The sequence below is a fragment of the Jatropha curcas genome, chromosome 10 (genome assembly GCF_041381405.1).
Source record: "Jatropha curcas cultivar XTBG-Jc1 chromosome 10, XTBG_Jcur_1.0, whole genome shotgun sequence".
NCBI lineage: Eukaryota > Viridiplantae > Streptophyta > Magnoliopsida > Malpighiales > Euphorbiaceae > Jatropha > Jatropha curcas.
The window spans coordinates 1,590,830-1,605,973 of NC_143160.1; the positions used below are offsets into that span (position 1 = coordinate 1,590,830).

The window sequence follows — 15,144 nt, forward strand, 5'->3', positions numbered from 1 at the left end:
CTTTTCCAGAGGATATAAACCCCTTTCCATTAAATAGATACTTGCGAATCATATACATTTTGTGTCGTTCTGAAATCACGTCAGAAGTTACTATTTTCAAAATAGAGGATACAAGTACAAGTAATAAAAAATCCAATTTGCCATTTTTTTTTTTTCCTTCGAACATTTAGTCTGGTAACTTCTGACGTGATAATAAAAAGACATACAACTCCAAAATTTGACCCTGAATGGGTAAATGGTTCAAATAATACATGTAATGGGAATAGTACATTGAGTTGTTCTGTAAAATATGGGTAGTTTGTTAGCATGGGGAAGTGGATTTGTTTAGGAGATGCTCAGGGTGCAAGAGAAATGAACGGAATTTCTATTGCATACTTTATGAACACATGAAAGGGGGTAATTTGGAAGAAATTATATAAATAATCACCTGTACTGCTTTAAATACACTGTACAGAACCTCCCCTTATGGATTATGGTCGACTATATTACATCACTAAGCCAACACAAGATCCCCTTCTTCTACTTGTTCTTCTTGTTGCTCAGCCACTTGTCCTTCCCGGTAAGGAAGAAGAATTCGCTTGATCTCTTCTGCACTGAGTGTTTCGTACTCTAATAGAGCATTTGCTAATGCATGTAATGCCTTCTCATGCTGATAAAGCCCAACAAACAAGTCAGTGACTCCTAAATTTGCATTCACATTAATAAATGTGACAACATATTGACTTTGCCTACGCTTAGTGCTCCAGGTGCATTATCTCACTAAGAAAAACAAAATAATAACGAACATGTACCTAATAGCAGATTTCTCCTCAAAAACAAGAATCTGGAATCTCAATAACATACCTTCTTTAATAGGGCTTTTACACGATCATATGCTTCCCTTAGGAGTTTCACCACCTACACAATTGATCAAAGAAATTTCAGATTTTCTGAAAAAAGAAAAAAAAAATTATAATTATATTAAAGCCAAGGCCTTGTGGATTTAAAACGTATACCTCAGCATCAATACGCGACTGCATTTCTGAACTTGGTCGCTCTTTGATGTGAACTGGTCCTATTGCATCACTCATTCCACAACTTGATACCTTAAAAAGATAATAAGATTCAAGAAATTAATGTTTGTTAGCTCTTCATTTCTATACTCGTTAGATAATTGTATGGATTTAAAAAACGTGATCACAAATAATGAGACAACTAATACATATAATCATAACTTCTTTGGATACTAGAAAGGGTCCTGCTGAAAATATTTACCATATAATGAGCGAGTTCAGTAGCTGTATGAAGATCACTACTGGCTCCTGTAGTGATATGGTCTTGACCAAAAATAAGCTCCTCCGCAGCTCTTCCTCCCATACAGACATCGAGACGAGCTAATAGCTGCTTCTTGCTAATTGATGTCTCATCACTTGAAGGAAGCTGAGTGACCATTCCTAAAGCAGATCCACGTGGCATTATTGTTGCTTTGTGAATTGGATGTGCTCCCTCAGTATTTAAGGCTACAATAGCATGACCACTCTCATGATATGCAGTTAACTGAGAAGAAGTGCAGCAATGTCACAAATCAATAATTAGTGAAACTAAATATATGATTCACATGAGTTGAGTTTATGCTGGAGAAGCAACCCTCATTTGCATCTCCACATGATCATAATGAATTCTATTCCCCCAATCCCTTCCAATTAAAATTGGAAAAAGTGTGTGGAAGAGAAAAGAGAGAGATAATCAGCCTAAGCCAGTTGTTGCATGATTGATATATTCATACCTTCTTTGATTCTTCTGATATGAACATAGTTTTCCGTTCAGTGCCCATAATTATCCTGTCTTTTGCAAACTCCAACTGTGCTGCAGTCAACTTCTCAGCACCTTCAACAGCAGCTTTAATGGCTGCAATGTTGACTAGGTTTGCAAGATCTGCTTCCAAAAAGAATGAAAACAATAATGGTGAACTTTGAAGAAACCTGTCAGGGATATGAGAAGAACTCAAGGCATTTAACTGAGACAAACTTCAACTCAGTTGAAAGACTCACCCGCCCCATTGAAGCCTGGTGTACCACGGGCAATTGCTTTGACATCTACATTATCTGCCAAAGGTTTATCTTGAAGATACAGCTCCAAAATCTCTTGACGACCTCGTACGTCTGGATTTGGAACAACAATCTAAAAATAGGATTTTGGTCATATCTCCAAGAAAATTAATTTAAATAACAAATTTATAGTTTATCGAAAAATCTACATTAAAAGCAGGCATGCTTGATATGTCCAGTCACTCATGCAACGTGGCTCAAGTACATATTGACCAGGAGCTATTGAATGAAAGCACTTATAAAGACACCCCACAAGAAGATATCATTAGTCCAAAAATTAGAATTCACCAGATCTGCCAGTTTGAACATTAAAAAAAGATTTTCACCCACTATCCACTTCCATCAAGTAATTTACAAACTCGGAACTCAAAAGAAATATTAGACAACAAAAGGACTTACATGCCTATCGAATCTACCAGGCCTGGTCAAAGCAGGATCAAGAATATCAGGCAAGTTTGTTGCAGCCATCAATATTATCCCCTAAAGATAAGAGTTAGACAAAATTCAGAACTATACATGCTAACTTATTTATGCTGCAAAAGTCAGAAATTCTAAGTTTGTCCTCACGTACCTCATTCTGTTCAAAACCATCCATTTCAACAAGTAATTGATGCAATGTTTTCTTTGTGTGGCCTTCCCATTGTTTCCGTGTTGACCCAACAGCGTCAATTTCATCAATAAAAATTATGCATGGAGCCTATGAAATTAGAATTGATGTTAACAAAAGAAAAGCATGATATTAAGCAATTACCATGGCATCTAGTGATCTAGCTTTTGGCTTTGCATAGATTTGAAAACATTTGATAATAGCCATTAACTAGAATTTAAAAAAAAAAATATCTGCTCGACTTGGTAAATGCACATTCATATTTAAGTCTGAAACTATTTTTTTTTTTTTTTGTGCATACATGAAATTAGTTGATAGACTCAACTGTTTAGTTGAGGGCCTTGAGGCACACAGTAAAGGGCTCATATCTAGTACAGAAAGAGAGCTCAAAATAGTTAAAAGAACATTTACCAGACTATATGGATCGTGCTTGTCAAGAAATTTTTAAAATATTTTTTCTTTATTTCTCTCCTTTATTTTTTGCTTTGAGTTCTTTCCCTGGCTGGATTATCTAAAAAGAAGAGGACAAAAAGCTCTGAAGATGACAAACCTTTTTTTTGGCTGCTTGAAACAAAGATCTCACACGTCGGGCACCAACTCCAACAAACCTGCCATAAAAGAAGCAACATGAAACTCAAACATCCCCAGGAAAAAAAAAAAGTGAGTTGCATGCATTTTATTTTGCACACGCTCCTTGTACACATTTTTTCCACGTGAATAAGATGAACTCTGACAGAGAAGCATACCAAAATCCCTTTGATTTATCATATGAATCTATGATAGCCTAAATTTCTTAGGATTTTCTTCTTTCTTTATCTTGTTTCTTTCCCCTTCATTCATTTCTCACCTGAATGGAGACCAACTCTCTCATCTTCCTCTAAACCTCTTTCAACCTCAACATCTGCAACCTTAATGTCTTCCTTACATTGATACTTCCTGCCCCGCTCATTCTTGTTAATGCTCATGCTGCTTTTGGTGTGTAAGTAACGTAAAGGACTATATTTCTGGAGTATCCAGAATACTCCAATTTCTTGCTCTGGCAAAATTCTTTCACGTATATTCTTCATTGCCATCACGTTCACAACCACATCAATGGTTCTGTCACATATCATCCACATTTTTTCGTGACATCTCTGGTCATTCTAAACAGAATGATTGTCTTATATAGTGTCTTGAATTCATGCTCTACCATTTCCGTCCTAAGCGGAAAGGAAATGCAAACAAACATCTTATATTGTTCAACTAGATGGATGAATGCCAAAAGAAACACAAATACAGGGGCATCCATTTGCCTGCCAGAGCCTGAACAATTATGCAGACTTATACTCCTTTCTCAATGCCAAATAAAAGATGCATCCCTATTATGACATTGGCAGACGTTATGGAAAAAGCCAAATATCATTCTAGGACTTGGCAGTTAAGAACGATGAACAGTGAGAAAAACAACATCGCAAACCATTAGTCTGCTGACAAGTGGTCAAGTATACAAACAGAACTCTTTATCTAAAATCTTAAGAAGGCAGAACAGACTCAAAGAAGTTATCATAACACATGCAGGAGTAATCAGCAGCTAGTCAAGCTTTATGGAATGACAATGTATCAATTTTATCCACTTCATCCCTGTTGAGTGCCTATGTAACTTTCGAATAAGCATGCCCAATAAGAAGTGCCTTTTATGACCAAGAAAAGGGTGCCTATTAGAACTTGACAGTGAGATAAATATGAGTTCCCTTGTAATATTATCATCAAATAGATGCAATATATGCATACTAAAGTTGAACTTACATTTCCTCAAATTCAGATCCCGCTCTATAGAAAAAAGGTACACCAGCTTCCCCGGCGATAGCCTTAAGGTTCAACACAAATCAAGATCAACTATCAGAATATGTATGCAGAAGATAGACAAAATATCTAAATTGAGAATGTTAAAAAGTTGAAATGCTTAAAAAATCTCTCTGCAGAAGAAGTTGTGGGAGAAAGGAAGAAGCATAGCTTTTTTCTTTCTAATGAGAGAATTGCTCAGTCCATTTTCTGATAATCCAAAATATATATATATATATATATATATATATATATATATATATATAATAGTAATGTGAAACAATTCACAAGAATAAATAAGGAAAAACTTTACCTTGGCAAGCAATGTTTTTCCTGTACCAGGTGCCCCTGTCAAAAGAATTCCCTGTGACAACAGGATATAACTCCATTATTTCAGATAAAGAAAACAACTTAGCATAAAAAAATTGCAATTAAAATAGCAAACAAAATGTGACTCCCAAATGGTATCAGGGACGTGATTGCCAATCCAGATGCAAAGATAGCACAATACACACAACTTCGTGAGTAAGAGTATTATCATTCAAGATGTGAATAAATGAACTGAAGTGATTATCAAATGAATTTTCGAGCATTAAATGATTAAGATAAATTAGACAAAGGAACCCACATCGTCAACCTAGGATTACCCAAACCCTATCTTATATACTGCCTCTTCAGAGCATTTCTGTGCAAGTATCTGAGTAATCCTTACGTAGGGGTGAATTTTAGCAAATGACATGAAAACAGACTAGGCACTAAACCTTTGAGAATAAAATGTAACATTGAGCAAACCTATAAAGGAAAGAGTATTTGATGTAAGGTACTACAAAATCATAAAACAAAATGTACAAACCTTTGGCAACTTTCCCCCCAGGCGTGTAAATTTTGATGGGTTTTTGAGGTATTCAACAACTTCCTCAAGCTCCTGTTTTGCATCATCACAACCTTTGACATCCTTAAATGTTTTAACATTCTGCAACAAAACCAGTGTTCAGAAAAAGGGGACAGAGAGTTCTAAATCAAATCCATGAAGTTTTATAAGTAAGTATGGCAAGTGACTCTTCTCCAGTGACAGATGAATGTTTCTTAAATTATAAGCAATTGCAAAAGTTGATATTTACTTTCTCTGGCATAACTTCTTTATTTAATTCCTTGGGTGTATAAGAAGAACCTGAACCAACTCCTGAAGTTCCTATTCCCCCGAGGCCCCCTATATACTTTTGAAGTGCAGCAGCACCCATTAACCTGAAAACAATTTCTGCATTTGTTAATATTGTAAATTCAAGGATGCACATATTACTATTTTTTTCTGTGCAAAACTTGGTGAGATTCAAAGAAAGAAAAGGTAAAATAAAGCAATCAGCTATGAGATAAAACTTCCACAGTGACTAAGAACTCATACCAAACCAGTCCAACTGCAACAGTGAACAAGATTGTTGAGATAAGCTCTTGAGCAAATCGTGATTTGTTTGATACTTTTGGGTCAACCTGTGAAAGAAGAGAGCATAACGTTAATATCCACCAAAGCATTTTCATCTTTCACTCTAATTCTAAAAGTATGTAGCTTTAAACAGTTTCTTTCGAACTACAGAACGACCAGGACAACCATTTTCAGTTGACACTCACCATCACAACATGCAAAGGTTGCTTCTCAGATATTCCAGGGCTCAGAAATGGCTCATCAGTGTTTCCTGATGCACGCTGCTTCAATTCTTGTAACTACATGTAAACGTATAAATAAGAATATTACAAACGAAAAAAAAAAGAAAAAAAAAAAAAAGCAAAATGGGATAGTCAAGAAGTATGGCAAAGATGTTACCGTTGCTACAAAGCTTAGTAAGAATTCCAAAGTAATGGAGAATAAAAGAGATATTTACAAAAATAAGAAGCATCCCACAATTACAGAATTAATCACAACTATAATAGTAATAATAATGATACATCTAAACCATTTAACGACACTTAAATTACCAAGGCAGGAAGACTGGTAGCTTTTCCAGATTGTTCATCAGGAAGATAATCCGCAATAGCATTAGTGGCCACAAGCGCTCGAAGATATTCTGCAACTCCTTTACTGTCCACTAAGTGGTCTCTTTGCTCAAACCTCTTAATTACAGACTCGGGGCTGTTAAAAATTAGTTAATAGAAAGCCATTAAAATCGAATACTGTCTCTAACACGTCTCAGATAAAACCAAACAGATCATTGCATTTTTTTTTCAGCATAACCGAAAAAGCAAAACTCAATAAGAGTGGCGCAATGCCTAACCTGTGCTTATTGAGCTCGGCCAAAAGAGCACTCTGCTTGTCAGCGTCCTTGGGATTGGCATCAGCCTCAGCAATAAGGCGCTCCAACCTCTTCTCTTGTTGCCAAAAAGGCCACCAACTCAACCAATCGGATGCCAGAAACTTCTCCAATCCTCTCCTCGCCGTCGCCCAAAGACCCAGAACAAAAACGATGAAAGGTAGTTTGCCATTTACCTCTTGGTTTTGCACGAAATGGCCATCCTTCGCTTCACTCCGCACCGCATTCTCTGTATGTAGTTGCCCAACCTCCCTTGCCAAACTCTCGCCGCCAAGTTCATCAACTCTCGATCCTTCAATGGCCGAAACGACAGAACCATCTCCTCCACCGCCAAACTTGTCGATTGTAGGTTCACTAGAATCTATATTAGAGGTCAATCCGGAAGAAGTGAATTCCGGATTTAAATTGGCATTTTCCGGACGCAATGTACAAGAGACAGAGAGAGGGAGGAGACGAAATCTGGAATTTAGAGAAGCAAATAAGGAGATAGTAGAGAGAGAAAGAGAAGAGTGATAGTGACGGCGGCGAACAGAAGAGAGAAGACGTTGTTTAGAAGGAGAAGAGCAAGTAGGAGTATGAGACGGAGAAGGCTTGCAGAGAAGAGAAGCTTGTAAAGCAATAGTCATTTTGTTAGCTAGGGTTTATGGAGAAAAAATGGTGTTCTGAATCCCTCTCTCTTCTGGTTTTATGCGTTTAAGTCGGAGAAGAAAGGAGAGGGAGAGATTTTTGAGAGCCACAAGATTGGAGTGAGAGAGACAGCAACGGAGATTATCAGCAAATGAACAGGCAGTAATCTTATCTCGATTGAAATTGGCGCCGGCTTTGTGCATACGTGACTTTGCGTCAAGTGACAAGTTTGGGCTCTCTTATTTGGATAAAACAGTAAATGGACTTTGGGATAGGTTGAAATTAATATTTAAATTCTTTTACTCTTCAGAAATAATTGTCATTACGCTTTTTCTCAAGAAAATTTTTTTTACTGAAATAGCTCGCTTTTTTGAATAGAATAACTCTGTATTAAAAATATATATATATATATATATACTAGAGCGGTCATAGTAATTTTTTAAAATTAGAAAATTTTAAGTATTAATTTTAATATAATTTAAAGTTTTAATTAAATATTTTAACCTTTATCTTTTTATTTTTCTAATACTTTTGATTATTTCACTTTAACTCATTGAATAGGCCAAATTTGATCCTTCTTAGATCCAATCGCTCAATTTTTTATAAAAAAAAAAATTATAAAATGCGACAAAATCTCTTTATGTTCTATTATTTCTACAGTATTATTCATTAAGTTTTTTATGAACACTATGTGGTAGAACAAGCAACAGAAAATTTTTAGACATACTTTTCAATCAAGAAAAAGAATATTACTCTTTGAAAACAAAAATAGATTTGAGAGTTTGATGTATCCTTAACATTATAATAAAGGGCGAAAAATAGCTTTGTTCCATACTTAATAACAAAGAAAAAGGTTCATAACTTCGACAAATGCAACAAATGCATCTCTTAAGAAAAATGAAAATGACCTGACCCTTCAAGAAAATATTGAAATACAATTGCCTGATTAGCCAGTACACGGAAACAAAATCTAAATATTATAGATTTCACAATACCACCAAGTACAACCAAGGTTCAGAATTGGGTTGGGTCTGCAAAAAGTGCTCAAGCCCCCTTTCTTACATAATATCACCCCCAAAATTGCTGAAAGAGATCAATATTTAAACCACTTCAGCTTTCATAGAACGACTGGGTAGACTCGGATCTTCCCCTTCTTCAAATGGGACAAGTCAATTTTTGTAGATCGATGCACATGGAACAGATAATTAGAACTACTAAATATCGACTAAATGCTATTGCATTGGGCCAGGTCTGTATGGTGGCATTGAACCGGAGTGTGGTATGCCGCTATGGCCTGGCATCTGCATCATTCCAGGGCCCATTTGGGGTGGCATAGTTCCGGGTGGCAAGTACGGATGATTATTCATCTGTGCAGGCATAGAATGGGGTCCTGCCAGAACACCTGCTCCCCATCCAGCTGAAGGTTGTGGCATAGCCGGATGCTCCGTATGAGGAGCAAACTGACCTCCAGTGTATGGATGAGGAGGGGGTCCAACTGAATGAACAGGAGGAGGCTGTTGCCCGAGAATGGAAGGTTGAGGATTCAACATGGCAGTGCTAGGGGCAGTATAATCTCTACTCCGATCATTATTAACCTGTAATCAGCATATCAAGACTCTGATGATTTAAATGTTAAATTAAATTTCAACAAAATCCATTTATAATCAGTCAGATACCGTTGTTTTAGTTTCAAGGGATTGAACCACAATAGTGCAACTTCCTCTAGGTTAAACTGATGCAACTCACAGTTGTAACAAACATTCGAGGGCACAATTTAGTTACCTTTATACTGAGATCATTATGACGTGAATATGAGATATGAAGTTTGCAAAATCCTCCATCATATATGCAGTGTCCTTCCAATGCTTCCTTGGCAACAACAGCTGTCTGAACATCTACAAAAAATAGAACCATCAATATCCAATTTACGAATTTGTATACAATGAATCCGAAATCTCTCTTCATTGTGGCACCATCCTGAGTGAAAAGAACTCTAAATATTTGTTCATGGCATGTGACCAAACTATGTTTAAAACTAAAGGAAATGAAATAAAAGACTAAAAGAATTAATTTTTCCCCATAAATGAATTCTGGCTGGGTGATGGGAATAAATGCTCCAACCAAATTTGGCCTCCTCATGAACACAAAAAAGTAAATATTGGCAGAGTTTAGGGCCCAATACCAGCATTCAGAAAAAAACTATCCTTCTCTAATTTGTCAAAAACCTTAAAACATGTGTATCAGATTAAGGAAAAACCTCTATCAGATTAAGGAAAAACCAATCCTCAAATGTCATTGGCTTTTCAACTACAACGCACTTGTTGGGTGGATGGAATACAATGGACGAAAGAAACAAAAGGCATTTTCCCCTTCCCTTGTTTGGAAAGGGAAGAAAAATAGAAGAAATAAAATATGAGCGAAAAAGGTATGTGGGTCCCACAAGCATTTTTCTTCCAAATTGGAAAGAAAATGCAGGGAAAGTTTAAAAACTTAATAATTTATCCCTTTAAACACATTTCTAAATAAAAAATATAGGAGCAAAAACATTATTTAATTCTTTATAAACAATTTTATTTCCCCCGTTAAAGGATTTTATCCAAACAAGCAAAGAAAAATAAACTTTCTTTCAACAATATTTTCCTTACTTTATTTTCCTCATTTATGTTCTTTTCTCTCATAAAACCTTCCCAAATAGAGTGTAGATATCTTCAGGCTAACCAAAAGAACTACCTCTCCAACAATACTATTTAACTACTACAACATAAATGATATCTTTCATTACGAAATATAAAGTAAATTGTACCAGGGTATTGAATCAAAGCCTGAAGTCCGCCATTCTTATCAAACATCGCAATCTTCTGCACAGGTCCAAAGGCAGAGAAAACCTTGTACAAAATCGTAGAATGAACAATCATCAGCTTTACAAAAAGCATAACACGCTATCTACAAATTTGTTTAGTGATTACAAATACCATGTGTAAAACATCCAAGGTCACAGCATACTGCATGTTCTCAATTGATGCAAGAAGAACGTTACTCTCAGGTTCTAGTTTTTTCCCATCAAGACCCACACTGAACTGCAATGATAAATGAGTAGCAGTTAAGCAAAATGAAGAAATGAAACTGACAAAATAATTAGTAATCACATATGCTAACAGAAATAAAGGAAGCAACCAAATGCATATACATAGTCTACACATAGTTGTATTCAAATTGCCAACTTATGTTTCTTCATTTATTAATAAGAAAAGGCATTGCATGCAAGCATCTTAAAATGACAAAATTTCTTGTTCCATCACATGGAGTAAGAATAGAACTAATTATCTTAATCTGGAACTCCAAGACAGCAACAAAAAGGGAATAAAGGTCAAATTGCCCCTTGAACTGTAGGCCAATATTCAAATTTATCCACAATCTTTCATTTAGCCCAATTAGGATGAAAGTTTATTTTTTGGTCAGTTTAGCCAACATCTGCCAAAACATTCATTTTTTATATTTTAATCGGGAAAAAGCACCAAATGCAAGTAAGAGGCAATCAAATAGGATTCTCATACTGCCATATCTCAGAAGTCATAAATAATAATTTGCAGTGCCTTACCAGACCGCTTCCATCTATAGCTGATGGTGCAACAGGAAGGTTTGGATTAGTGTAGTCTCTGAATCACAAAAATGCAATTCCAGAAATTAGGAAAACAGTGATGACCATCAGAGATATCATGGAGATTCTAGAGAACAATACTGGGCAAGTAACAGGTAGAATTCCAATATGAGGGTTGAAATGAACTAAAAACAATGAGAGGCCTACTAGAGAAAGAAAAACAAATCTGTAAAAAAAGTGACCCCACTTTACACAATCAAACGTAACCACAAAGGGCCTTAGGCTGCAGAAAGAGACAGACATAAGGAATACCTGCTCCTGTGAGACTGGAATTTTACACTCAAATCTGTATGAGCAGAATATGTGATCCTGAGGGTACATGGTCCAATATGCTCAGAAAGCAGATACCTGATACACCAACCAACAGAAATTAAAAAAAGAGACATGTAAATTTGAAACTAATGGGAAAATAAAATGAAAAAAGGTTTAAAAAAAACAAGTTCTAATATGTGGGACACATTAACTTTCTGATAACCATTTACTGGTCCAAACTGAATGAAAATAATTGTTCAATTAGCAAAAAAATGGCATTTTTTAAATATAGGAATTAAAATAAATGTGGACAGAAAGTTTGACTGCTAATAAGAGTTATATTCCAACTTATGTGCCGGAGTAATTTTCCTAAACGGCTGACTAGATGTTCATTTTTATCATGTGAACCCACATCTAAAGCTATATGTCCATGGTAGTTGGACTAAATACCATGTCAAACATTAATACAACTGTCACCTAGGGATGTTTCTTCCATCCAGGGCTGTTTTTGCTGAAGAGGCAGTTTCTGTATCGGAAAATTGCACTAATGCCTGAAAACATCAAGTCAACATGAGTTTATGTATTAAAGCAAAAGGCACCAGATTAAAATTTAAAATCAGCTTAAGAATACAGACCTGAAACCCAGCCGTCTTCTCAAATGTAGTAATCTTATGCACAAACCCAAAAGCAGAAAATACCTGCATCAATGATTATTTTACAATAAATCAGCACAAATGTGATACAAGCCAACATAATCTGTCTTTTAATTAAAAAATATCAAATTCTTATTGTACAAACAAGAAGAAGCTGCAGATTTTGTAATGTATAGACGGCTTAACATAAAAATCCTAGAAATAAAAATATAAGTTATCAACATGATGTGAAGCAGAGAGAATATAGACATCCGACAGGCAGCAATGTGGCTAAAACCTTCATGTAAAATTAAGAATCTTCTTTAAAGAATCTCAAAAATTAGTAGTATATTACTAGATAACGAAAAGTTATATCCGAAAAATCTCAAGTGTTCACCAGCAGAAAGGCTGATGGTCATTGGCCAGCACCAAGGTTTTGCAGAATGAATTGTACTCTCAACCTCAAAATACCCTCTATTATCCTGATAATGCTTAAGTTGGCCTCTATTATCCTGATAAAATATACAAAAATTTAAGGAAAAAGAAAAAAATATGTGGATGAAACTAAGATCTTCGTTCAAAGAAATGAAAGCATGCTTGTCTTTCATCAAGCAAAGCTTGCAGAAAATTAGATGCAAAGACCTGACTTATCAAAAACAGTTTTGACAACAGTCACAAAGGTTAGAACACAAATACAAAATAAAAAAACTGTATCCTTAACAAAACCCTATCATATGCAGAACAATTAGAATTATAGGAGGAGGGATGCACAGGATAAAAGAAATGAAAAATATCCCAAACTATTTCAGTGGTAGGAATAGGAATTTGATGAGGAAAGAGTAGGGATGAAAGAGGCAGCGTTAAGGAAAGGAGAAAGGAGACAAACACACATGCGCTCTTTCTCCCAATGCATTAGGCTGCCATCGAAGATATTCCTTTGACATGGGCCTGCTGATCCATTTACATTCATGTCAAATGATGCTTTCCAAAGCAAGACAAACTACAGCCTGAATATAGAATTGGTATAATTCTTCAGAAATATGGTTACCTCTTCTAAGCATTTTAAGGAAGTTTGCCATTTACTTACCAGGTGCAGAACATCAATGCTGACAAGGCGAGCATCTGGACCTTCAATTGTTACTAACAGTACATTTCCAGCAACATCAGCTGTTGTTTTGTTGTTGACTATTTCTTGCCTATTAGAATACTGCAGGTAGACTGTCTTCCCCCGTACTTGAGCTGGCTCTGATGATGACGCATAGTAAGATATCATTGCAATAGCTTGATTCAAATCTGCCTAAAAAATGTAAAAGCAAAAAAAAAAAGAAGTCAGTCAGTCATATTATCAAGGTAAAAGAATATATTAAAATAAAAATAAATCTGGGAAGAAAATAAGCTCACAAATTCTATAAAAGCTTGGTTTCTATTTGCTCCAACATTGCACTTTGTGTTGACAACTTTACCAAAGGGCTTCCCAAGCTCAATCAATTCCTCCTCCGTGCACTCCCAAGGCAAGTTCCTCAAGTGGAGCACCTTAGATGGGGGTTGGGTGAGGCGGAACTGAGGCTGACTGGATACAGATGCCATTCCGCACAACCCCGAGTTACAGCACAAATTCTATAATTTTTCAGGCACAATCTCGGCCTACAGCACAATTTCTTAGTGGCTCAGACTACTGCAAGACAAACCCATTTCAAAATAAGGTCGTATCTCTGCTGAGACCATATGATAATATGGCTACTTGGCAAAGGACCATATGAGTCAGATTACCATCACGAGTCAGGAGTATCATCCTCATCAGAAATTAGTTACAGACATTGCAAATTTCAAAACCCAGGCTAAGGGAACAACGAAGAAAAGAGGAAAAGGTTTTAAGCAAAAAACTAGTATACAAAATTGACAAGATACCTCCAGGTTACACATGATTAAATACGGACGGTACAAATCGTTAACTACCTCAAGCAGAAATACAGATGAAACATTAATATGCCATAGAAAAATAATATCAACTCCATCCAGTTCAAGTTCTCCTCAATATATAAATCCAAGAACACAACATGAAGAATTAACTCAGCTAGTCAAGCAGAAATAATAAGCAATGCAATTATTTCTAAAACAACAAATACCAGATTCAAACAGGCATAAGATAAGTATAATCCTATTAAACTCAATATCGAAACTAGATACATGTTAACATCAACATATCTCGTATAGCAAATACAAAAAGTAGTTAGGACAGATAAGAAGTTCGAATTGAAGATAAGAGTTGCAATACCTGAGGGATTCAAAGAGCAGAAGCTTTGATTTGTGATGTCGTTGAGATTAGGGTTGCAAAGTGGAAGATGGCAAAAATAGCACGAAAGGATATTTATGGATTTCCTCTAATCGCAGTTTAAGAATGAAACCTGGTGGCGGGTCGGCGAAATAAGCAACCTGCTGCAAGTAGAACGAGCCAATGATGGGCGTCGCCGCGTTAAGTAATGTGATCGAGGCAGGTCATCCCACGGGCCGAATTTGTATTTTTCAATTATTGGGCCAACCTGGCCCGGATGCTAGGGTCCTCGACCATTAGTTTATGCAGGTCCAGTCCGTCTCACTGGCTACTACTGCATGCAAGTGTTCACCCATATATTAAACCAATTTTATTGTAATAATTTTTCCAATAAGACAAGTAAACTGTGATAAAAAAAAAAAAAAAGACATTTTAATTACTTAATGAAAGTTTTTAATTGCACAATACTCCTCCGTTTTGTTAAATTTAATAGTTTTTACTTTTTTCTTATTCCATTTCTATGACATTTTACAAAATTAAAATAGCATTAATTATTTTGCTCTCTCTGCCCTTGTTTGAATATTTGCACTATATTTTTTCTCATTTAAATGAGTATTAATTAAAGGATAATTTAGTCAATTATCCTTTTTTTTAAAGGTGATTTAATTATTTTATTAATTATTATAAAAAGTCAAAAACTATCAAATTTAGCCAAAAAAAAAAAAGAGTAACAAATAAGGATAGTCTCACATTATATTTCTCTCGATCACAAAGATTTTCACTAATTTAATAAGTAAAATGAAAATTTATTATACAGCGCGTAATGTTTTTGGGATGCATTGAGTGATGCAACCATGGTAGATTGGCGATTTTGAGAAAGAACTA

General features: G+C 35.6%; 2 protein-coding genes across 3 annotated transcripts; both read right to left on the bottom strand.

The window, feature by feature from the left end:
* Positions 1 to 203: 203 nt before the first annotated feature.
* Positions 204 to 7,656, bottom strand: FTSH11 (FTSH protease 11). The gene is made up of 17 exons (XM_012234716.4): positions 6,783 to 7,656; positions 6,487 to 6,640; positions 6,142 to 6,234; positions 5,918 to 6,003; positions 5,637 to 5,760; positions 5,369 to 5,488; positions 4,829 to 4,879; positions 4,480 to 4,541; positions 3,245 to 3,302; positions 2,659 to 2,784; positions 2,487 to 2,567; positions 2,031 to 2,160; positions 1,766 to 1,914; positions 1,255 to 1,536; positions 996 to 1,085; positions 844 to 897; positions 204 to 649 (listed from the first exon to the last, which is right to left on the bottom strand). Exons 1-17 carry the CDS (start codon positions 7,442 to 7,444, stop codon positions 494 to 496), a joined length of 2,478 nt encoding a protein of 825 aa, XP_012090106.1. The 5' UTR covers positions 7,445 to 7,656; the 3' UTR covers positions 204 to 493.
* A 594-nt stretch (positions 7,657 to 8,250) lies between these two features.
* Positions 8,251 to 14,445, bottom strand: PTB2 (polypyrimidine tract-binding protein 2). Of its 2 annotated transcripts, none has more exons than XM_012234718.4 (11): positions 14,263 to 14,445; positions 13,389 to 13,631; positions 13,075 to 13,284; positions 11,991 to 12,053; positions 11,833 to 11,906; positions 11,356 to 11,451; positions 11,044 to 11,101; positions 10,418 to 10,522; positions 10,249 to 10,330; positions 9,228 to 9,340; positions 8,251 to 9,040 (listed from the first exon to the last, which is right to left on the bottom strand). In XM_012234718.4, the coding sequence occupies exons 2-11, from the start codon at positions 13,572 to 13,574 to the stop codon at positions 8,678 to 8,680; spliced, it is 1,350 nt and encodes a 449-aa protein (XP_012090108.1). In that variant the 5' UTR covers positions 13,575 to 13,631; positions 14,263 to 14,445; the 3' UTR covers positions 8,251 to 8,677. The 2 variants fall into 2 exon arrangements, with proteins under 2 accessions (XP_012090108.1, XP_012090107.1); XM_012234717.3 differs by having other exon boundaries at positions 13,389 to 13,662.
* Positions 14,446 to 15,144: the final 699 nt, after the last annotated feature.